Consider the following 25,831-nt stretch of genomic DNA (forward strand, 5'->3'; position numbering starts at 1 on the left):
TAACAAATTCCCCAATAAATGTTGGCTACTATTATGCTTATCATGTTTTGCTTGGGCTACCACAATAGCTTCCTAATTTATCTTTTTTATTCTATTTTCTTGCCTTTCTAGTCCATCCTTCACACCGGTACCATAGTCATCCTCTAAAAGCCAAGTCAAATCATGCCAGTCCCAACTTGAAATCTTCTCATGATGTTCCACAGAACAAATTCCAGACTCCCTGGAATGATATTCAAGGCCTCTTTTCATTCTTCAGACTGCACTGCCAACTGCATTGTGGGTCAACTTCTAGTAAACCCTTCCATTTACCTGTTATACCAGACTTCTTAACCATTCCAAGTGCCTTTGCTCAGACTTTTATCTGTAGCTGGAATACTAATATGCCCCATTCTCCACCTACAAAAATTTATCAAGCAGCCACTTAAGCCTTTGGAAAACTTTCCCTCAATCCAATCCTCTGTGCCTCCCTCCTGTTCCCCTCCCCTACACCTCCACTCCCTTCCTCACACTAGGCAGAATTAATTGCTTCATCCTCTGGGCCTACACAGCATTCTGCTATTCCTCTCCTACTAAATTATCTCCTTGGTCTCTTCAGCCTGGCACAGGGCCTAGGTTCTGCATTTTGTACCTAGTAAGCATACAGTGTTAGAGCCCTGGTGGTACAGCGGTTAAGAGCTCGGCTGCTAACCAAAATGTCTGCAGTTAGAATCCACCAGCTGCTCCTTGGAAACCCTATAGGGCAGTTCTACTCTGTCCTAAAGGGTTACTATGAGTCGGAATCAACCTGATGGCAACGGGTTTAGTTTTAGGCAAACAATAATTTTTACAAATCAATTAATGGATTTAAAAACATATTTGGGGGAAATATATACAAAAATATATTTGGTACTTAAAGCCAGAGACAAAAGTATTAGTTCTTATCATTTATCACCTAAGTGCTATCTCCTCCACCAGATCTCTGGTTTACCTGGACATTAGGTTGTACATTACTGAAAAATCTGGGTATCATTTTATTAAAGCAGGAAACATTACAGATGCCTGCAGTAAGACTTGCTTTTGATATTTCTATTAGAAAAATATTCCACAGAGAACCCAACATAACTTACCCTTATAATAACATTAGAAACGTTCAATCATTTCCTTAATTAAATCATTAATTGGGTTAAGAAAATTTTATTTTGCATCAACTATGTCCCAAGCAAATGACTCTAATACTCCAAATGTCTCTGAATCTGATGTGAAAATTCTCCTAAACAACTTTTAACAGTTATTTAAATGTTTCTTATTTTAGAAAATGTGCTATAATTGTTTCACTATAGTCTCATCTTCACAACCTTAAACTCTTCGGAATAAATTGACTAAATTTTTTAATTAATAAATGTTCAATATAGTACCTGTGTATCCAAGAATCTGAAATGAGCTTGACGGCTTGGCATTGATAACAAAGATGTATCCTTCTGATGTTCCAGCTAACAGATATATTCCTCGCTGGTCATAACTACAAAAGAAGGAATCTGATGATCAGATTCTACCTGCTTCGCTAGTACGATGATAATCAAGTTTAATAAATGATCACATGGAGATATATTCAAAGCCAATTTTTCTATGGTTTATGATTTTTAATATGATCTGACTTTATAAAAGTTAAATGATTACAGAGAAAGGCAGTCATTACACTCTGGGCTAATGCTGTTTCCAAAGTGCAAATTATAAAAACACAGAAGATTCAGTAAAGATGGGCAAACTGTTTGGCCATAAGTGAATGAGTACATCAGTAGAGCTTTCTCAATATTTCAATTGGAAATAAGCAATTCTTGAATTAGCAATAGCTGTGACATTTCAGCATCCCATGTCTGGCACCTGGAAAAATGTAATGAAACATTTCTACAACTTCATCAAATTAGAAAAAGTGGAAAGAAGAGGTACCAGAAAATATAATATAGAAGACCAGGGGGGAATGCTAGAGGCTGATAAATAGAGCTGAGCTTGAGGCAGCAGCGCTTGGCAAGGACAGCAGGGAGGCAAAAACCTAGCTCCTCCACACTAGCTGTGAAATCTGGGGCAAAGGCTTTGCTTAACCTCTTTGAACTTGAATTCTTCTATTTATCTAGTCTGGACAAACCTAATATCTTTCGGCTGATGTTGCACAGATCACATTCAAAAAGCTACAATGTATGAGAGCACCTCAAAGTGTAGTGCATGGCACAAATGTCAGTTCTTAAGAAAACCTACTATTATGATAAAGTAAAAAAGAAAAAAATTAGCATAGCATGCTTACAAAAATAACTGGGGGGTGGGGAGAGCACAGTTGGCAAAAAAATGTAGGATGCAGACACGCCCGCATTATTTGCGTAAAAAATACATATCTATTAGCTTGTTGGTAAGCATCTCTGGAAGGAGACACTAGATATTGGTAACAAGCTGTCTCCAGGGAACTGAGGGTGGAGGGAGGGACAGAGGCAGGTGACTTTTCACCCTTTTGTACTTTTTGAATGTTGAAATTAAAAGAAATTATGGCCTTACTGGAATTCTCAACAGACAGACTGGGCCAAGTAGCTGTCAGGAGCGTCAGTACTTACATAACATCCTGCACGGAAGCTTTGGAAAGAAAGGCCTTGTGAACTTCCCGAGGGGACTTGACGTCAGCAACATTGAGGAAGTGGACTGAGCCACCCACGGTCCCCACGGCAGCAGAGTGTGAGGAGGGAGAGCAAGCCAGAACTGTCGACTGTTTAAAATAAACCCCCAAACACTTAGTCTGTACCAGAGAATGAAGCCTGCCCATCGCCCCCACCTACAAAAAAATTCTGCAATTTTTCTGAAAAGCTTGCAGAATGAGAGGAGTGGCAAGTGTTGTGTGGTATTAAAAATGATAAACTCCACATTCCTGAGCTAATCGACTGCAAAATAAATCACAGAAATCTGTACATCTTATTCTTTTATCCCAAAATTGGAATGATAAAAATATAAACAGATTAACAACAGAAGAAACCATGTGCAGGGGGAGAGAGGCATATGGGACTTCTGTATACTTTATAATTTTCTGTAAGCCTAAAATTTATGTAAAAAAATAAAGTCTATTAAAAATCAGTTATCAAACAGGATAGAGGATGGAGACAAGACGGAGGATGGATACAGGATGGAGAATGGAAGGTGAAGACAAGATAGGGACAAGATGGAGGATGGAGATAATATAGAGGGTAGATAAAAGTTGAAGGGTGGGTTCAAGACAGGGTGTGGAGACAAGATGGAAGAGGGACACAAGATGGAGGATGGCAGGTAGAGACAAGATGGAGGGTGGATATAGGATGAAAGGTCGGTACTAGATGGAAGGTGGAGACATGATGGAGGGTGGAGACAAAATGAGTATGGAGTCAAGGGGGAGGATGTAAACAAGATGAAGCATGGAGACAAGATGAAAGGTGGAAGCAAAAAGAAGGGTGGAGTCAAGTTGGAGGGATACAGGATGGAGGATGTAGACAAGATGGAGGATAGAGACTAGATGGAGGATGGAGACTAGATGGAGGGTAGACGCAAGATGGACGGTTGATACAGGATGGAAGGTGGATACAAGAAGGAGAGTAAAGACAAGAAGGTGGGTGAGTATAAGACAAAGGATGGAGACAAGATGGAGTGTGGAGATAAGATGGTAGATGGAGACAAGATGGAGAGTGGAGATAAGATGGTGGATGGAGACAAGATGTGGGGTGGAGACAAGATGGCAAGTGGAGACAAGATGAGGATAGAAGGTGGAGACAAATTGGAAGGTGGAGACAAGACGGCAGGTGGCTACAAGATGGAGGGTGGGGACAAGATGGATGGATACAGGATGAAAGGTAGACACAAGATGTAGGGTGGAGACATAATAGCATTGCTTAAGTAAAAAAAAATGAGTTATCAAAATGAAAATAAATAGGACTTCAACATAAATATAGTAAAAGGCAGATCTTGAAATAAACACTTCAACCTATCAATAAATGAAATATAAAGCTATACCTCAAAATATATACATATACGTGTGTATGTATATATATATATATATATATATTATATATAATTATGAAATGATTATATCTAAATGACTGTGAAATTACTATGCCAATAATAATGACCCATAATATAAGAAATTTAAAATAAATTCTTAGCCTTTCTGGACATTTTTAATAGAATGTTAGTGATTTTTAAAACCAGCATTCATCTACTGGAAAATGATGGATCCAATCATGCTGGTTTGACTGAGGAAGACTTAAGAAAATAACTATAATACGGGACCATGTATTTGTTGCTGTTATTGTCATCGAGTCTGTTCCGACTCATAGTGACCCTATGTACAACAGAACAAAACACTCCCTTGTCCTGTGCCATCCTCAAAATCGTTGTTATGCTTGAGCCCATTGCTGCAGCCACTGTATCAGTCCATCTCCTTGAGGGTCTTCCTCATTTTCACTCACTGTCTACTTTACCAAGTGTCATGGATTGAATTATGTCCTCCAAAAAATGTGTGTATCAGTTTGGCTGGGCCACTATTCCTGGTATTGTGTGATTTTCCTATATGTTGTAAATCCTGCCTCTATCATGTTAATGAGGGAGGATGGGTGGCAGTTGTGTTAGTAAGGCAGGACTCAATCTACAAGATTGGATTGTGTCCTGAGGCAATCTCTTGAGATATAAAAGAGAGAAGTGAGCAGAGAGACAGGGGACCTCATACCACCAAGAAAGCAGTGCCAGGAGCACAGCGCGTCCTTTGGACCCAGGGTCCCTGTGCGAAGAAGCTCCTAGCCCAGGGGAAGACTGATGGGAAGGCCGACAGAGAGAGAAAGCCTTCCCCTGGAGCTGACACCCTGAATTTGGACTTTTAGCCTACTTTACTGTGAAAAAATGAATTTATCTTTGTTAAAGCCATCCACTTGTGGTACTTCTGTTGTAGCAACACTAGATGACTGAGACACCAAGCATGATGTCCTTTTCCAGGGACTGGTCCCTCCTGATAACATGTCCAAAGTACATGAGACGAAGTCTTACCATCCTCACTTCCAAGAGCATTCCAGCTGTACTGCTCCCAAGACAGATTTGTCCGTTCTTCTGGCACTCCGTGGTATATTCAATACTCTTCACCAACACCATATTTCAAAGGCATCAATTCTTTTTCAGTCTTCCTTATTCATTATCCAGTTTTCACATGCATACAAGGCGACTGAAAATACCATGGCTTGGGTCAGGCATACCTTAGTCCTCAAAGTGACATCTTTGCTTTTTAACACTTTAAAGAGGTCTTTTGCAGCAGATTTGCCAAAGCAATGCGTTGTTTGATTTTTTGACTGCTGCTTCCATGAGCATTGACTGCAGATCCAAGTAAAATGAAGTCCTTGACTACTTCAATCTTTTCTCTGTTTATCATGATATTATTTATTGGTCTAGTTGTGAGGGTTTTTGTGTTCTTTACGTTGAGGTGCAATCCATACCGAAGGTTGTAGTCTTTGATCTTCATCACTAAGTGCTTCAAGGCCTCTTCACTTTTAGCAAGCAAGGTTGTGTCATCTTCATATCGTAGGTTGTTAATGAGTCTTCCTCCAATCCTGATGCCACATTCTTCTTCATATAGTCCAGCTTCTCTGATTATTTGCTGAGCACATAGATTGAATAAATACGGTGAAAGGATGCAACCCTGACGCACACCTTTCCTGACTTTAAACCAAGTAGTTTCATTCTGTTCGAATAGCTGCCTCTTGGTCTATGTACAGGTTCGGCATGAACACAATTTAGTGTTCTGGGATTCCCATTCTTCGCAATGTTATCTATCCATAATTTGTCATGATCCACACAGTTGAATGCCTTTGCATCGTCAATAAAACACAAGTAAACATCCTTCTGGTATTCTCTGCTTTCAGCCAGGATCCATCTCACATCAGCAATGATATCCCTCGTTCAGCGTCCTCTTCTGGCAATTTGGCTTGAATTTTCTGGCAGTTCCCTGTCAATGTACTGCTGCAATTGCTTTTGAATGATTTTCAGCACAATTTTACTTTTTCGTGATATTAATGATATTGTTCGATAATTTCCACATTCTGTTGGATCACCTTTCTTTGAAATGGGCACAAATATGGATCTCTTCCAATCAGTTGGCCAGGTAGCTGTCCTCCAAATTTCTTGGCATAGACAAGCAAGCAACTCCAGCGTTGCCTCTGTTTTTTGAAATATCTCAATTGGTATTCCATCAATTCCTGGAGCCTTTTTTTTGCCAATGCCTTCAGTGCAGCTTGGACGTCTTCCTTCAGTACCATTGGTTCTTGTTCATATGCTACCTCTTGAAATGGTTGAACACTGGCCAATTCTTCTTGGTACAGTGACTGTGTATTCCTTCCATCTTCTTTTGATGCTTTCTGCGTCATTCAATATTTTCCCTGTAGAATCCTTCAGTATTGCAACTTGAGGCTTGAGTTTTTTCTTCAGTTCTCTTAACTTGAAAAAATGCTGAGCGTGTTCCACCCTGTGGTTTTCTAACTCCAGATCTTTGCACATTTCATTATAATACTTTACTTGGTCTTCTCCATCCGCCCTTTGAAATCTTCTGTTCAGCTCTTTCACTCCATCATTTCTTCCTTTCGCTTTAGCTACTGTACATTCAAGAGCAAGTTTCAGAGTTTCTTCTGACATCCATTTTGGTCTTTCTTTCCTTTCTTTTTAATGACCTCTTGCTTTCTTTATGTATGATGTCCTTGATGTCATTCCACTACTCATCTGGTCTTCGGGCATTAGTGTCCAATGTGTCAAACCTATTCCTGAGATTGTCTCTAAATTCAGGTGGGATATACTCAAGGTCGTATTTTGGCTCCTGTGGACTTGCTCTAATTTTCTTCAGCTTCAACTTGAATTTACACAGGAGCAATTGATGGTCTGTTCCACAGTCGGCCCCTGGCCTTGTTCTGACTGGTGATATTGAGTTTCTTGATTGTCTCTTTCCACAGATGTAGTTGATTTGATTACTGTGTATTCTGTCTGGCGAGGTCAACGTGTATAGTAGCCATTTATGTTGTTGAAAAAACATATTTGCAATGAAGAAGTCATTTGTCTTGCAAAATTCTATCATGAGATCTCTGGCATCGATTCTATCACCAAAGTTATATTTCCCAACTACCAATCCTACTTCTTTGTTTCCAACTTTTGCATTCCAATCACCAGTAATTATCAATGCATCTTGATTGCATGTTTGATGAATTTCAGACTGCAGAAACTGGTAAAAATGAATTTCTTCATCTTTGGCCTTAGTGGTTTGTGCATAAATTTGAATAATAATCGTATTAACTTGTCTTCCTTGTAGGCGTATGGATATTATCCTATCACTGACAGCGTTGTACTTCAGGATAGATCTTGAAATGTTCTTTTTGACAATGAATGCAATGCCATTCCTCTTCAATTTGTCATTCTCAGCATAGTAGACCATATGATTGTCCAATTCAAAATGGCCAATACCAGTCTCTTTCAGCTCACTAGGATATCGATCGTTATGTGTTCCATTTCATTGACTTCCAATTTTCCTAGATTCATACTTCATACATTCCACGTTCCTATTATTAGTGGATGTTTGCAGCTGTTTCTTCTCATTTTGAGTCATGCCACATCAGCAAATGAAGGTCCCGAAAGCTTGACTCCATCCACATCATTAAGGTCAACTCTACTTTGAGGAAGCAGTTCTTCCCCAGTGGTATTTTCAGTGCCTTGTCTTTTGCCAATGCCTTCAGTGCAGCTTGGACTTCTTCCTTCAGTACCATCGGTTCATGATCATATGCTACCTCCTGAAACAGCTGAATGTCGACCAATTCTTTTTGGTATAGTGACTCTGTGTATTCCTTCCATCTTCTTTTTGTGTTTCCTGCATCGTTCAATATTTTCCCTGTAGAATCCTTCAATATTCCAACTCTAGGCTTGAATTTTTCTTCAATTCTTTCAGCTTGAGAAATGCCAAGCATGTTCTTCTCTTTTGGTTTTCTATCTCCAGCTCTTTGCACATGACATTATGATACTTTACTCTGTCTTCTCGAGCCACCCTTTGAAATCTTCTGTTCAGCTTTTACTTCATCATTTCTTCCTTTTGCTTTAGCTACTCACTTTCCAAGAGCAAGGAATAGATCTGACCCCATTTAGAGGGATGAGCTAAGCTAATTAGCATTTCTTGTCTTCCTGTCTATAGTGATTAGTTCAGGGATGTTATTGAGGCATTAGAAGATAGTTACTAGACCTTTTGGACAGTAGAAACTTCTTTTCTCTTCCTCTTCCTATTGTAGGAGGCTTTCTTCCCCTGACAATGTGATGCGAATCTAGCACCTGTGGTAGCCTGGGTACCACTAAATGAAGCCTAAGATGAAACTAAAGGCACAGTATAGAGACAGCAAGAAAAAACGATCCTTGGTAAAATCATTTGAGCTGCTGGATTGAGCCACATCTGAGTTCTATACTTTATAGTTATGGCCAATGAAATGTGTCACTTCTGAGGTGACTTACTTAATTGCTGATTCAAGACCCTCCAGCACTCCCTTCCCATGCCATGGCACTGAGGAAACCATGAGTTCTGGATAGTGCAGTTACAGTAAACTGGTGGAGCATCCATCAGCCAGGCTCCCTGAGAGACTGTATGGAGCAGAAGACCCCTGCTAATTCACAATGAATTTATAGCATGAGTGAGATATAAGCCACAAGGACTTCAGAATTAACTGCTGTCACAGAAAAACTTATCCTTTCCTATATACCAATATAGTATGCTATGTTCCATCCTCTAGGCTGTGGAATATTCTTGACACACAGGAATTACTCTGAATCTATAAGGTAAAAATGCAGTACAGTTTCTGTAACAAGTATTTCCACAGATATTGTCATGTAAATATGAAAAAGTAGACTGGATTAGAATAGAACATTAAGAAAAACAAACAATTAATTGGGCACACTTACCGGGGTATTAAGAGAAATACTGCTGACAGGAGAACCATTCTCCAACAACCAAACACCAACGTCCCCTGAACTTGTCAGTGTCTACAACAATGATGAAAAAAATTCTAATTTGAAAAAAAGACTCCTCTATGGAAGCATGTTCTAAATCCCTGTAACCCTAACACTCTCCAGCATGTTTTCTCCTTTTCAAAATCAGCCACTGAGAGCTTGACATAACTAACTCCATAATGAACCTATAAGATTTTTTTTCTTTTTTCTTTGCCTTCTCCTTTTCGCATACCTTTGTTAATGACTTTGTTTTGCTCTGTCCAGCCACCTGTGGCTTACGACCGCCCACAGGAAGATTAGAGTGAGCCCAGATGTCAGATATGTATATCTTAGCCTGATAAAAAAAATGTCTGGCAGGTATCTTTTTAGTATGATAAAGAGTCTCTTGCAATTACCTTGTAATGAATAACAACACTTCTAACCTTTGAAAAAATCATATATAAACTCTAACATAAAAATGCCTTTCGGGACTCCATAGAGACAGCCTGTGTTGCTGTCGGAACCCTGGTGGTGGACACCTCCTAAAATAAAACTTTCTCACTCGTTCTGACTTGGAGCACATTTCATTGGCTCGATTGCGCCAGGGCACAGACCCTATTCAGGTAACATCCCTCTATAGTATGTCAACTTCTCTGATGATTTAGTATAAAATTTCATTTTGCTTATGTGAAACATAAATTATTACAATTTCAGTATCAATATTTCTTACTTAACAAATATTAATTATTATCTTTAATACACATTAAATAATAACTAATTATGATTAGAAAAGTAAAATAAAGATTTTTCTGGGTCACATACTTGAGATTAAACTTACAGTCAATCTTCATTATTCGTGGGTTCCATTTCTGTGAATTTGCCTACTTGTTAAAATTTATTTGTAACCCCCAAATCTATATTCATGGCACTTTTATGGTCATTTGCAGACATGTGCAGAGTGGCACAAACTTTGAGTCTCCTGACACACACATTTCCAACTGAAGTCAAACAAGGTGATACTCTGCCTTCTTGTTTCAGTTCTCAGACTGTAAACAAGTGTCCTTTTCACGGTCTATTTAATGCCAAATTTTCTGAATTTTTGTGCTCATTGTTTGTAATTTCTTTGTTTAAAACGGCCCCTAAGCATAGTGCTGAAGTGCTGTCTAGTGTTCCTAAATGCAAGAAGGCTGTAATGTGCCTTAGAGAGAAAATACATGTGTTAGATAAGCTTCATTTAGGCATGAGTTATAGCACTGTTGGCCATGAGTTCAATGTTAGTGAATCAACAATATATATTAAATAAGATGCCTTTAAACAGAAACACACATAAAACAAGGTTATGCATTGATCGGCTGACATAAATGTTGTGACCAGAGACTCACAGTAAACTTACTCTGTATTTCCCCCAGAAGCAATGGTTCAGTATTCACTAATTCAGTGTTCATGGGGACTTTATAAAACTTTATAAAACATAACTACCATTTGGAAATTCAATGGGATTATTACCTAGTGAAAAAACCTAAAATAGGAAATTGCAAGATATTCATAATTTTTATTACTTTTACTCTTTCACTGGATCAAGACTGAAAGCAACTTAAAGTAACTGAAATGTGATAGAATTTAAGTTTTTTTGTTCTGTTTTGACTTTTTGTTTTCGTTTTGATACTAGACAGTAGATAAGATGAAAATATGGGTCGAGTATTTAATTCCTAAACATGATCATCTTGCATGGAGTTTTTACAGAATTGAAATAACTATGAGAATAGACATAATTCTTATCAGAGAACATTTGGAAGAACAGTCATTTAATCATATAATCAAGATTTGAAGAGACCTTAAGTGTCACCTATTCCAAACCTATGTATTATTTTATTTTATAGAATCCTAAAATCTTAATAGACGTGTTGATAAATCACATGAAAATTAAACTATATTTCCTGAGAGCAATAAAAGGTGAACAGTAGAACACCAAAAAAGAAGTATATCATTTCTCAATGTAGAGAGTGTTTTTCTTCAAGTAGACTGAATCATGTTTGGTGTATGGCATTATTTCATTTTCATATTCAGATGCATCTGTGTCTCACTGAAATGGGGTAAATACTAATACTTTCGTGAGTCTCAATGACTCATTAGCAATGAACGTGTTTAAAACAGAATGTCCCTGAACCCTTATCCACTGCTGGTGGGATTCTAAAATGGTATATGCACTATAGAAAAGAGTATAGTGCTACCTCAAAAAACTAGAAATAGAACTACCTTATGATCCAGCAATACCACTCCTAGGTAAACCCTAGAGATCTAATAAAAGTGACATGAACAGACATATGCACACCATGTCCTTGCACAACTATTCACAATAGCAAAAAAGATGGAAACAAACTAAGTGCCCATCAATGGATGAATGGATAAATAAAACAGTATGTACATACAATGGAATACTACACAGCCATAAAGACTCTACTGATCAGTTCCTGAACATCTTATAATGTGGATGAATCTGGAGGACATTATGCTGAATGAAATAAGTCAATCACAAAAGGACAAATAACTGTATTATCTCAGGAAAAGAAAACTTTCAGTGCAGTCAGTGAGACAGAGGCATAGTATGCTGACCATGCTAATTTTAATCTGGATTTCTAGACTCACAGCTATGTTTTTTGAGAAAAACATCTTTTTCCTCGGTGGTCAAAACCAGGATGTGAAACTACATACCCGGAGGGGTCTTAACCAAGTGACCATCTGCATGCCTCAGAATACATATAGCCAGGAAGAGTGCTATCTGGGTACCGTTGCCAACAAGATAATTTTGCAAGATAGACAAAGAAAATACATGTAAGCATCTTGTGACCATGATCTAAGCAACCTGTGAAACTATCTGTAATCACTAACTATACTATTAATAATCAGTAATCAATCAGAGTGTGATTATTACAATATTCATTGGTTATCCTGTAATTGCCCTCCCTACGGTCTGGTTCCTCTGTTTACTCCATAAGAATACTTTTATAACAAAACTGCCCCAGGACTACCTAGTTCCATTTTCAATAAGCTATGAGGTTCTCCAATTGCAATTGTTTTAAACTCTTAATAAACCTCTCTGTTTTAACTTGAAACAGCATTCAAGTTTTTCTCTATAACAGTATGATCTCACTTTTATAAAAAGGCAATAGTTATTCAGAGAGAAAACAATGTTCATTGGTGGTTATCAGGGATGGGCAGGGGAGGGGAAAGAGGAATCACTCTCTAGATTAAAAAAAAACCAAACCCATTGCCGTCGAGTCGATTCCAACTCGTAGCGACCCTACAGGACAGAGTAGAACTGCCCCATAGGGTTTCCAAGGAGCTCCTGGTGGATTCAAACTGCTGACCTTTTGATTAGCAGCCATAGCTCTTAACCGCTACACCACCAGGGTTTCCCTCTAGATAGTAGACACTTGTTATTTTCAGTGATGGGAAAGGTACCATCAAACGTGGGTGAAGTGTGCACAGCCTGACCAAGGTAAATGATGTCATTAAAAAGTATACAAGAAAAAAGGACGCTTTTGGTAAATGCTATGACATATATAATGTTGCAACAACAACCAAAAAATATATGTGTGGTTACACATGTATGTGTATGTACCTATGTGTATGTATGTATGTGTCTATATATATATGTGTATGTACCTGTACACATACATGCATGTGTATGTGTACATCTATGTGTGTATATATGTATGCGTATACAGATGTATCTATATGTATGTGTGTGTATATATATATATAGACACACACACAATAAAGCATATAGGGAGCACAGTTAGATACTTCTTAGACATAGACAAACACCTCGAGAGATAGGTTTTCTGGGTTTGAAGGCTTAGGATCATAGTCTCGTGGTACAATGCAGTCAGTTGGCATAATATAGCTCATAAAGTTTATGTTCTACATCCTAATTTGATGAGTAGTCTGGAGTCTTAAAAGCTTGCAACCGTTCAACTAAGATCCAATTATTGGTCTCAACTCGTCAGGAGTAAAAGAGAAAGAAGGAAACCGAAGCCTCAGAGAGGAAAGTAGTCTACGGGACAAATTGTTGTTGTCGTTAGGTGCCATCGAGTCGGTTCTGATTCATAGCAACCCCATGTACAACAGAAAGAAACATTGCCCGGTCCGGCGCCATCCTAACAATTGTTGCTATGCTTGAGCCCATCATGGCAGCCACTTGTCAATCCATCAATCCATCTCGTTGAGGGTCTTCCTCTTTTTCGCTGACCCTCTACTTTACCAACCATGATGTCCTTCTCCAGGGACTGGTCCCTTCTGATAACATGTCCAAAGTATGTGACATGAAGTCTCACCATCCTTGCTTCTAATGAGCATTCTGGTTGTACTTCTTCCAAGACAGATTTGTTCATTCTTCTGGCAGTCTATGGTATATTCAGTATTCTTCACCAACACCATAATTCAAAGGCATCAGTTCTTCAGTCTTCCTTATTCACTGTCTAGTTTTTATATGCATATGAGGCAACTGAAAACACCATGGCTTGGGTCACATACACCTTAGTCTTTAAAGTGACATCTTTGCTTTTTAACACTTTAAAGATGTCTTTTGCAGCAGATTTGCCCAATGCAATTGGTCGTTTGATTTCTTGACTGCTGCTTCCATGGGTGTTAATTGTGGATCTGTTGATTGTAGAGCCAAGTAAAATGAAATCCTTGACAACTTCAATCTTTTCTACATTTATCATGTTGCTTATTGGTCCAGTTTGAGGATTTTTGTTTTCTTTATGTTGAGGTGGAATCCATACTGAAGGCTGTAGTAAGTGCTTCAAGTCCTCTTCACTTTCAGCAAGCAAGGTTGTATCATCTGCGTATTGTAGGTTGTTAATGAGTCTTCCTCTGATCCTGATGCTGCATTCTTCTTCATATTGTCCAGCTTCTTGGATTATTTGCTCAGCATACAGAATGAATAAGTATGGTGAAAGGATACAACCATGACGCACACCCTTCTTGACTTTAAACCACGCAGTACTCCCCTGTTCTGTTCGAACTGCGTCTTGGTCTATGTACAGGTTCCTCGTGAGCACAATTAAGTGTTCTGGGATTCCCATTCTTTGCAATGTTATCCATAATTTGTTACAAGCCACACAGTCGAATGTCTTTGCATAGTCAATAAAACACAGGTAAACATCTTTCTGGTATTCTCTGCTTTCAGCCATGACCCATCTGAAATCTGCAATGATATCCCTGGTTCCACGTCCTCTTCTGAAACCAGCTTGAATTTCTGGCAGTTCCCTGTCAATATACTGCTGCAACTCTTTCAAATGATCTTCAGCAAAAGATCACAGGACTAATAGTCTACACAAACCATGGTCTCATCTACCCTGAGACCAGAAGAACTACATGGCTCCCACCTACCACTACTGACAAGTTCTGATCAGAGCCACAACAGATGAATCCTTATACGATGGGAGAAAAATGTGGAACAGAACCCAGATTCTTAAGTCCAGACTTAATGGACTAGTTGAGACTACAGAACTCCCCAAGACTATTGCCCTGAGATATCCTTTAAACCTTGAACCAAAACTATCCCCTGAGGTAACATTTTAGCTAAATAATGGATTGTCTCATAAAATAAAGAATATCACCTATGAGCACTGTGCTCCTTTAGAAAGTCATCTATATAAGACCAAACGGCCAACAGTTACTCTAAAGCAAAGATGAGAAGGTAATGGGGCAGGGAAACTGATTACTGGAAACAAAACAGCCTAAATGGAAGTAATGAGAATGTTGATACATTGTAAAAAAAAAAAGTAACCAATGTCACTGAACAATTTGTGTAGACATTGTTAAATGGGAACCTAATTTGCTGTGTAAACTCTCACCTAAAACGCCATAAAATATTATTTAAAAAACAAAAAACAGAATGGCTTCTAGGATCTCAATTGCTTTGACCATTTTCAGAAGGCTTAATATTATGAAGACATAATATGATGATGTCATTCCAACTGGGGAGCAGATTTAATGATGGAAGTGTTTCACATCTCTGCCACACTCTATTTGCATTACCTCTGCACAAGGACTTCCAAAGCTACCCAATTACATATGGATACGGACTGAAATCTGAACACACTGCATCTTTAAATTCTACTGTGAAATAATAAAAAATTCCTTACCATGAAGTGACTGTTTCCAGGTGTGATAAATTCCATTGCCTGAAAATTCGCATCATAAGAAGCTAGGACTTTTTCAAAGGTTGGCTCCTCACCAAAAGTGTAGATATAAGTAGATCCCTGTTAAACATACAAAAAAGAAGAAGAAAAAAGAAACACAGTGTAGTTGTTGCATGTGCAGTTCAAAAAACATTTATTAAATGCCTACTGTGAATGAGGCCATGTGTGGGAATAGGAGATTGGAATCAGAGATCCACTCAGTAAGGCCCTGACCTTGAGAAGTTTAAAATCTAGATGCTTGATTAGTTTGGTTACTAATTGACTTATTAATTTATTTATTCATCATTCAGAATAATCAACAAATAGGACTTTCTTCTCTCTGCAATTCCAGACAGTTGTTTTTTAAACTATAAAACATAACAAAACACTTTTTCCTAATTTCAAAAATAATGTCTATTCATATAGAAAATTTGGGAAATGTGGAAAACCAGAAAAGTTGTTAAGATTAATTAAATCCTGCCATATGCTAGCTACACCATGGTAGGCATGAATTAAAACTTTTAAATAAGCCTTTATAGAAAGGGGGAGGTGTGGCCAAAGCTGTCTCTTTACGGCTTGTTTATCAGTCTAAGCTCCCAAATTCACCTCTCCCAAAACTATCCTGTAATGGTAAGAGTTGAACAATATTATAAACATAACTAATGTTACTGAATTATACACGTGAAGAAGAGTTGAAAGTTTGGTAGATATCTACTAATTTTACCTTTCACTCACTCTTTCTACAAATATTGAGTGGATACACTGTGTGGGGCACTGCTCTGTATGTCGGGGCTACATCAGACACAAAACAGACAAGAAATCCCTGTCGTCATAAAAGCTTACATTCTACTAGGATTCAGACAATAAATAAGACATAGAACTAGAACATATTGTAAGTTGAATAGAGATAACTGTAAGAAGAAAAACAAGATACGACACGGCAAAGTAAGAGTATGTAATTTTAAATAGGGTACCCAAGAAAGATTTTAGTGACAAGGTAAGAAAAAATAAAGCCTGGAAGGAAACAAGGAAGTGATTCATGTAGATTTGGGGTGAAGAGCATTCCAGATAGAAGGAACAGCCCGTGTGAAGACTCTGAGGCAGGAGCGTGGCTGGTGTGCTCAAAGAAACAGAATGATAGCCAGTGTGGTTGGAGCAGGGTGAACAAGAGGCAGAGCATTAAGAGATAAGACCAGGGGTGAGGAGTGGAGTCCAAATCTTGAAGGACCTTGTAAAATATCTTATACATTTTGGCTTTTACTCTGAATGATATGGGAAATCACTAGAGGGCTCTGAGTAGTGGAGTGAAATCCTCTGCTCACTTTGTCTGCTATGTGGAGAATACGTTGTTTATTGTTTAATCTGTCAAGTACTGAGAGAAGTATATTAAAATCTCCCATTGAGATCATGGCCGTTTTCTGTTTGTAATTCTGTCATGTTTGGCTTTGGCTTTGTATCTTTTAAGGCTATGCTATTAGTTATATATATATATGTGTGTGTGTGTGTGTGTATGTGTGTGTATGTATATAATTTAAATGTTTATAACTTCCTGGTGAATATTTTATTATTATTTTGAATATTTTATTATTCTGAAATAAGCCCATTTATCTTTCACAATGATGTTTCTCTTATCTATTAAGCCTGATATTAATATATCTCCACTGGCTTTATTTTGGTTAATATTTTCAGATATGTCTTTTCCATCTCTTCACTTTCAATCTTACTGTACCCTAATGTTTCAGATGTGTCACTTGTAAACAGCACATGGTGGGTTTTGCTTTTTTAAAAAAAAACTTGCATGGAAATCTTTGTCTTTTAACTATATCATTTACTCTATTTATATTAATTGTAATTACCAATATATTTGAGTTTAAATCTAACATTTAAGCCTTTGTTCACTTGTTTTCTGTTTCTTTTTATCTTTTACCTTGTTTTTGTTTTGTTTTGTTTTTTACTTTTTACTTTCCCCCTCTATAGTTTGGAAACTTCATCTACTCCTTCTGTTCTTTCAGTGGTTCCCTCAGAAGTTACAACTTGCATATTTAACAATGTCAAAACTTACTTACAACCTTTACTTTCCTCCTGGGTAATACCAAAAGCTGGGAACACTTTAATTCCATTTACTCCTTTCTCCCTCCCTCCTCCAGCTTACATTACTATTGTCTGGGATTTCAGTTCAATGTTATTTTGAAACTCAACTTAACATTACTTTTTCTGTTTTATATAGTTAGAGTTCATTTACATTTCTCCACACCGTACTGGTCTTCATTCTTCTTGCATCACAGACCTGCCACCTGGGATCATTTTCCTTCTGCCTAAAGTACATTCATTAGAATTTTCTTTAGTGAGAGTCTGCTGCTGAGAAACTCTCAGTTTTGAGGTATCTGAAAATGTCTTTTTTCACCACATAATTGAAAGATATTTTATTGGGTATAGAATTTCAGATAGTAGTTACTTTCTTTCATTATATCAGGCGGTCAGCAAACTTTTTCTATAAAGGGTCAGACAGTAAACTTGTTAGGCGTTGCAGTCTATGTGGTCTCTGATAACAATTACTTGTAGTGCAAAAACAGTCATAGATAATACATAAATGAATAAGTGTGTCTGTCTATGTTCCAATAAAACCTTTATTTATAAAATCAAGCACAAGCAACAGGCTGGTTTTGGTTCATGGATCCATAGTTTCTTGACCCCTGAACCAGATGGAACATACTATTTCACTATTTCTTACTTATATTATTGTCACAGGGAAAACAGCTCTTAGTCTAATTAAAATTCCTTTGAAGTAATTTGTCTTTTCTTTCTGACTGCTTTTAAAATATTCTCTTCGTCTTTGGTTTTCAACAATTTTACTTTGTTGAAAATCTCAGTGTGTATATCTTTTTATGTATCTTGCTTAGAATTCACTAGGCCTCTTGAATCTGTAAATCCATGTTTTTAATCACTTCTGGAACATTCTCAGACAATATCTCTTTAAGTATTGTCTCTCTTCCACTCTCTCTCCTCTTTGGAACTTCAATCAAACATGTTAGAACTTTTCACTATATCCTTATGTCTCCTACCCTCCCATCTACATTTCCTACCCTTTTGCTTCTCTGGGCTATTCTGCATAACTTATTCTGATCTATCTTCCAATTCACTAATTATTTATTCGGCTGTGTTCAATTTGTTGTTATACATGTTCATTGAATTTTTTTATTTTGTTAGCATATTTTCCTTTTTTAGAAGTTCTATTTAGGTCTTTTCTTTTTTCACTTTGGTTATGTTACCTTTTATAGCTTCCTATTCACCATGGATATTTTGTCATTTATTTACTAAAACACAGCACAGTTTTAAATTCTGGAAATGACCAGAACCTGAAGTTTTTCCATATTTAGACTTAAGTTTCTTTTAGGCACGAAATCATTTAACTTTGTTTATAACCCAATGCCAAATTTTTGCCTAACAGTACAAACTGTAACTAATTCTGATCTTTGAAGCTCATGCCATTAATTAGGAGCCCACCCATTGCGCGGGACATTTATTTTTACTCTGCATTTATTTCCCTCTTGTGATAGTTAAGGTTGTGTGTCAAGTTGGCTGGCCATGATTCTCAGTGGTTTGGCAGTTATGCAAGGATATAGTTTGGCAGTTATGTAATGACATAATTCGGCAGGTATGTAATGGTATAGTTATCCACCATTTTGTGATATAATGTAATCACCTCCATGATGCGATCTGATGTGATCAGCCAATCGGTTCTAAGGAGAGTTTCCTTGGGGTTGTGGCCTGCATCCAATATATATGGATGTTCTGGCAAAGCTCACTGGCTTTTGCTCGCTCTGGATTCTGCATCTGGCTTCTCATCATCTGACCTCCAGTTCTTGGTACTTGAGCCAGCAGCCTGCCATTTTGCCTACCAATCTTGAGATTCATTGGCCTCTGCAGCCTGTGAGCCAGCAGCCTGCCATCTGACCTGCCAATCTTGGGTTTGTCAGCCCCTGCAGCTATGTGAGTCAGAAGAAGCCTCCAGCCTGATGCCTGACCTACAGACTTGGGACTTCCCAGCCTGTACAACCAAGTGAGGGTTTCCTTGAGATAAATACCTGTCTTTATATATATATACATATATATGTGTATATACATATATACAAACATGTACATATATATATATACATGCTTCACTAGTTTTGCTTCTCTAGAGAACCCAGCCTGACACTCCCCTTCTTCTCTTACAGACTCCATATTTTCCTTAGAGAACCATGCATGCCCCCAATCTCATTCTATGTTTGGGTGGGCTGACTCTATCCTGGGCCGAAAGATGGGCATATGACTCAGACCTGGGTAATCAGAGCTTAGAATCCTCCTGGCCATAGTGATTGACCTGGGATAGACAGGTGACTCAAGTCACTCCAATGAGTCTACATTCCGAAACATTTGTTCCAGTTGGTACCTTCCCATCAGGTCACCAAGAGGGTAGGGTGGAGCTGCAGGAAGTCTCTTGGCATCACAGGGGAAAGTCTGCCTGGCAATAGAGCCAGCAGAGAGGAAACAGAAGCAAGAGGTGGAAGGAAAACAAGGCCCAGTGGCATTGTGGGAGGTCAGATCCACTCTTTGCCCTTCCAGTCACATGCATAAAAACCAACCAACCAAAAAACAAAAGTCCCTTTTACATTGGCTTTTTTTTTTTCATTTGCAACCTAAAGAGTCCTGACTAATAGAGTATCATTATACAGCACATTGTGTCCTTCATTCATGTCATGCAACAATGATAATAATTTTACCTGAAAACTGCATCTCAAGAAATCACCACTAAGCTTACCTTCTCTGTTTGAATCAGCAACATTCTGTAATTGGGAGAAAACACAAGATGCTCCACAGGCTCTTCTACCTCGATAAAATCCTGTACTTTGTAACTTGAATCTTTAATAAGAAAAGAATACACGAAGCCATCCTAGAGACCAAAAACAATGAGATAAATGTAGAAAATCAGTCTCAGTCAATGCATAGTATCTACCTTCCTCATTAGATAGGTTAAGCCTTACTGACTACCACCCACTGTTTATATTTGAAATCCTCTTCTGTGTTTACATTATCTAGAGTGCCCTGTCTTCTGCTTTTATTTAGACAACTTTTAATCATGTTCTCTGGTCAAGCTTCAATTTTATCTCTTTCATGGTACATTTTTCAACTACTTAAAACGTTATTAATTTCTTCTTTCTTTGAACTTCTCTAGCATCTATCTTCTGTGCCACATTCCTCATTATCAAGGAGGTGGAACAAATAAGACAGTTTATTGAGTAGTATGTATAGCAATCTCCTTACTTCAAAGGACACCAGCTAGCCCTAACATATCACTCTTTGATCATTGTACAATTCTTGTATCACTTAATGACCCAAGGGGTGGGAGCACGCCTATAATTTCATTTGTATCCTCCTTTACAGTTCTTCACATACAAAGCTAGGAACATGACAGGTATCCAATAAAACAGGTCTATTGATTGGTTGGTTATAAAATATTTAGGATAAATTAACTACTCTAGAAGAATTTGGGTTAATTTCACAGTAGTGAAGAGGATTTGAGCAAATTCACCCATTGTTTCTAGATCAGACCTCCTAATGACTAAGAGTAGGCATTTGTGAGGTGGTTGGGGTTCAGATGCTTGGGACCTGGGGAAAAACATGCAAGGCGCTTTCACCAAGCCCATCATCACTCCTCATGCCTCACAAAAGCAGATGCTTCAATAATTCCTTTAAACTAGGTTATAAGAATCATCAAGGGTGGCTTTAAAGAGGACAAGTGTCACAAAAATCCACAAATGTAGACTAACTGTAGGAGGGAAGAGGGGGAAGTCCATTGCAAGGCATCGGGAGGCCATTACGGACTGAATGTAGGTATATGAGCTGCAGGATGCTTCTCCTTGGTGGAGATACATATCTCATCTGAAGTCCTTGCTTACTGCACTCAGGGTCCTGGAGATGTGATCTGTGGCAATGGAACAGACAAAGCTAACAATGGATTTTGGATAGCCACCAGTGGAAATGTGATTTTAGTGTAGGTCTGTCTGCTCCAAACTACACTTACAATAGGCTCGAAAAATAACCATGGTCTGACTCCTTTTCATATTTTCTGAAGTTCTGCAGTGTAATAAATGAGAGAACATAGACTTTTAAGTTTGACACAAGTCCCAGCTCTTCCACTAACTTGCTGGTAAGACTCAGTTCCTTCATCTGCGTAAGGGAGATATCAATAGTTCCTACTTAATAAGGTTGTTTTGAGAACCAATAAGATAATACAATAAAGTACTTAGCCTGGTGCCTAGCACAAAGCAAGCACAAGTAAATGGAGACTATTAATACTAATTTGAATATGAACAATTACAATATTATAGATATAACCTAAATGGGTATGCAAGCTTAGAAAAGAGGTTCCAAATTCATGTCTGACAACCTAATACATTAAGGGAACAAATGATCATGGAATTGGGTAACGGATATTAGCTGTTTGAATGGGGGTGGATTTTTAAACTATATTTTTATTCACTTGAAATAAGATAGGTATATGGTAGTTCATTATACTGTTCTTTCTACTTTTTGATATATTTTAAATTCTTATTAATGAGTTTTTTTAAATAGCATCCAAAAAGAAACAACATTATGTAATATTCTTCAGAACCAGACATCCAAAAACACAGTTCATGATACTAAATAAATAGCAAAAGGAAATTGTACATTTTCTTAAAAATAATTCAGTTTGAAGAAAAAAAATACATTACTATTCCAGAAGCAAGTACACCTTCTTTCTGATATGCCAAGGTGATTGGACTGATAATATTTCTTCTGCCTTTTAGAAGAGAAAAACAAGGTAAGGCAGGTGACATATAATTAAAAGTGCAATACGAAGTAATCTCATTTGCTCTCATGTTGCTATTGTGTGCTGTCAAGTAGATTTCGACGCATAACGACCCCATATGACAGAGTAGAACTGCCCCATAGGGTTTTCTAGGCCGTAATCTTTTCTTTTCTTTTTTAAATTGTGCTTTACATGAAAGTTTACAGAGCAAATTAGTTTCTCATTAAGCAGTTAACACTCAAATTGTTTTGTGACATTGGTTGCCAACCCTGAGATGTGTCAATACTCTCCCCTCCTCGACTCTGGGTTCCCTGTTTCCATTCATCTGGTTTTCCTGTCCCCTCCTGCCTTCTCGTCTTTGCTTTTGAGCTGGTGTGCCCATTAGTCTTGCATACATGATTGAACTACGAAGCACTTTCCTCACATGTGTTATTGTTGGCCCTATAGACCTGTCTAATCTGTGGCTGAAAGGTGAACCTCAGGAGTGACTTCTATACTGAGCTTAAGGCATGTCGGGGGCCATACCCTCAGGGTTTCTGCAGTCTCTGTCAGACTAGCAAGGCTGGTCTTTTTTTTTTTAGATTTTGTTCTAATTTTTCTCCCGCTCTGTCCAGGATCCTCTATTGTGAACCCTGCCAGAGCAGTCAGTGGTAGCAACCAGGCACCACCTAATTGTCCTGAACTCGGTCTGGTGGAGATTATGGTAGTTGTGCTCCATTAGTCCTTCGGACTAATGTTTCCCTTGGGTCTTTGGTTTTCTTCATTTTCGTTTGCTCCAGCCAGGATGGGACCTGGGACTGGTAGATATATTTTAGATGGCAGCTCGCAGGCTTTAATACCCCAGGCACTACTCACCAAAGTAAAATGTAGAACATTTTCTTCATAGACTATGTTATGCCAATTGAGCTAGATGTCCCCCGAGATCATGGTCTCCAGCCCTCAGCCCAGTAGCTCAGTCCCTCAGGGCGTTTGGATGTGTCTGCAAAGCTTCTATGACTTTGCCCTGGTCAAGTTGTGCTGACTTCCTCAGTATTGTGTACTGTCTTACCCTTCACCAAAGTTACCACTTATTACCACAGTTAGTGTTTTTCCTTCCCCACCCCTCCCCTCTCTCGTAAACATCAAAGATTGTTTTTCTGTGTGGAAACATTTTCATGTGTTTTTTATAATAGTGATCTCATACTGTATTTGCCCTGCTGTGATTGACTTATTTCACTTAGCATTAATACCCTCCAGATTCATCCATGTTGTAAGATGTGTCACAGATTCATCATTGTTCGTTTTGTGTATATGTGTTTATTCCATTGTGTGTATGTACCATAATTTGTTTATCCATTCATCTGTTGATGGGCACTTAGGTTGTTTCCATCTTTTTTGCTAATGTGAATAATGCTGCAATGAACATGGGTGTGCATATGTCTATTCGTGTGACGGCTCTTATTTCTCTAGGATACATTCCTAGGAGTGGGACTGCTGAATTATATGGTATTTCTATTTCTAGTTTTTTAAGGAAACGCCATATCATTTTCCAAAATGGTTATACTATTTTGCATTCCCACCAGCAGTGCATAAGAGTTCTAATCTCGCCACAACCTCTCCAACATTTGTTATTTTCTATTTTTTTGATTTGTGCCAGTAATGTCAGTGTGAGATGGTAACTCATTGTAGTTTTGATTTGCATTTCTCCAATGGCTAGTGATCATGAACATTTCCTCATGTGTCTATTAGCCGCCTGAATGTCTTCTTTGGTGAAGTGTCTGTTCGTATCCTTCGCCCATTTTTTAATTTGATTATTTGTCTTTTTATTGTAGAGGTTTTGGAATTTCCTATGGATTTTAGAGACTAGACCTTTGTTGGATATGTCATAGAGAAAAATTTATTCCCAATCTGTAGGTTCTCCTTTACTCTTTTGGTGAAGTCTTTTGATGACCCTAAGTGTTTAATTTTTAGAAGATCCCATTTATGTAGCTTATCTTCTGGTGTTTGTGTATTGTTAACTATGGTTTATATCCTGTATATGCCATACGTTAGGGCCCCTAGTGTTGACCCTATTTTTTCTTCCATGATTTTTATAGTTTTGGGTTTTATATTTAGGTCTCTGATCCATTATGAATTAGTTTTTGTGTATGGTGTGAGGTATGGGCCCTGTTTCATTTTTTTACAGATGGACATCTAGTTTTGCCAGCACCATTTGTTAAAAAGGCTGTCTTTTCTCCATTTAATGGATTTTGAGTCTTTGTCAAAGATCAGGTGGCCGTGGGTAGACAGATTTACACCTGGGTTCTCAGTTCTGTTCCATTGCTCAATGTGTCTGTCATTGTAACAGTACCAGGCTGTTTTGACTACTGTAGCTGTACAGTAGGTTCTAAGGTCAGGTAGTGGTAGGTCTCCTACTTTGTTCTTCTTCTTCAATAATGCTTTACTTATCCAGGGCCTCTTTCCTTTCTGTATAAAGTTAATGATTAGTTTTTCCATCTCGTTAAAGAATGCTGTTGGTATTTGGATTGGATTGCATTGTATTTGTAGATTGCTTTTGGTAGAATTGACATTTTCACAATGTTGAGTCTACCTATCCATGAGCATCATATGTTTTTCCATTTATGTAGGTCTCTTTTGGTTTCTTGCAGTAGTGTTTTGTAGTTTTCTTTGTATAAGTCTTTTACGTCCCTGATTAGATTTATTCCTAAGTATTTTATTTTTTTAGGGGCTATTATAAATGGTATTGCTTTCTTGATTTCCTTTTCATAGTACCCTTTACTGGTGTATAGGAATTCAGCTGATTTTTGTATGTTTATCTTGTATCCTGCTACTCTGCTGAATCTTTCCATTAGTTCCAGTAGTTTTCTTGTGGAGTCTTTTGGGTTCTCTATAGTATCATATCATACACGAATAGGGATAGTTTTACTTCTTCCTTACCAATTCAGATGCTCTTTATTTCTTTTTCTTGCATTATTGCTCTAGCTAGGACTTCCAGCACAAGGTTAAATAAGAGTGGTGATAAAGGGTATCTTTGTCTTGTTCTCTTCTCAGGGGGGATGTTTTCAGCCTCTCTCCATTGAGAATGATGTTGGCTGTTGGTTTTGTATAGATGACCTTTATTATGTTGAGGAATTTCCTTTCTATTCCTATCTTACTGAGAATTTTTATCTGGAATAGGTGTTGGACTTTATCAAATGCCTTCTCTGCATCAATTGAGATGATCACGTGCTTCTTTTCTTTGTTGTATTTATGTGGTGGATTACATTGATTGATTTTCTAATGTTTGAACCATTCTTGCATACCTGGTATGAATCCTACTTGATCATGGTATGTCTTAGTTATCTAGTGCTGCCATAAAAGAAATACCACAAGTGGACAGTTTTAACAAAGAGAATTTTATTTCCTCACAGTCAAAGTAGGCTAAAAGTCCAAATTCAGGGTGTCAGCTCCAAGGGAAGTCTTTCTCTCTCTGTCCGCCTTCTCATCAGTGTTCCCCCAGACTAGGAGCTTCTCGGTGCAGGGACCCCTGTCCAAAGGACACACTCTGCTCCTGGCACTGCTTTCTTGATGGTATGAGGTCCCCTGTCTCACTGCTCACTTCTGTCTTTTATATCTCAAGAGATTGCCTCAAGACGCAATCCAGTCTTGTAGATCCAGTCTTGCCTTACTAACACAACTGCCACCCATCCTCGCTCACTAACATCATAGAGGCAGGATTTACAACACGTAGGGAAATCACACAGTACCAGGAATCATGGCCCAGCAAAACTGATACACACATTTTTGGGGGGACATAATTCAAACCATGACATGATGTATTAGTTTTTTGATATGATGCTGAATTCTATTGGCTAGAATT

At 38.1% G+C, this 25,831-nt stretch overlaps 1 protein-coding gene across 1 annotated transcript in view; it reads right to left on the minus strand.

The window, feature by feature from the left end:
• The window catches only part of CFAP43 (cilia and flagella associated protein 43), a 123,181-nt gene that overhangs the window by 61,787 nt on the left and 35,563 nt on the right, over positions 1 to 25,831 (minus strand). The window contains exons 7-12 of the mRNA XM_004370115.2: positions 21,917 to 21,984; positions 19,963 to 20,094; positions 15,126 to 15,242; positions 8,944 to 9,024; positions 2,580 to 2,728; positions 1,395 to 1,498 (exon numbers count right to left, since the gene is read on the minus strand). Coding sequence (XP_004370172.1) covers positions 1,395 to 1,498; positions 2,580 to 2,728; positions 8,944 to 9,024; positions 15,126 to 15,242; positions 19,963 to 20,094; positions 21,917 to 21,984 — 651 coding nt within the window. The remainder of the gene's footprint in view (positions 1 to 1,394; positions 1,499 to 2,579; positions 2,729 to 8,943; positions 9,025 to 15,125; positions 15,243 to 19,962; positions 20,095 to 21,916; positions 21,985 to 25,831) is intronic.

The sequence above is a fragment of the Trichechus manatus genome, unplaced genomic scaffold (assembly GCF_000243295.1).
Source record: "Trichechus manatus latirostris isolate Lorelei unplaced genomic scaffold, TriManLat1.0 scaffold00007, whole genome shotgun sequence".
Taxonomy (NCBI): Eukaryota; Metazoa; Chordata; class Mammalia; order Sirenia; family Trichechidae; genus Trichechus; species Trichechus manatus.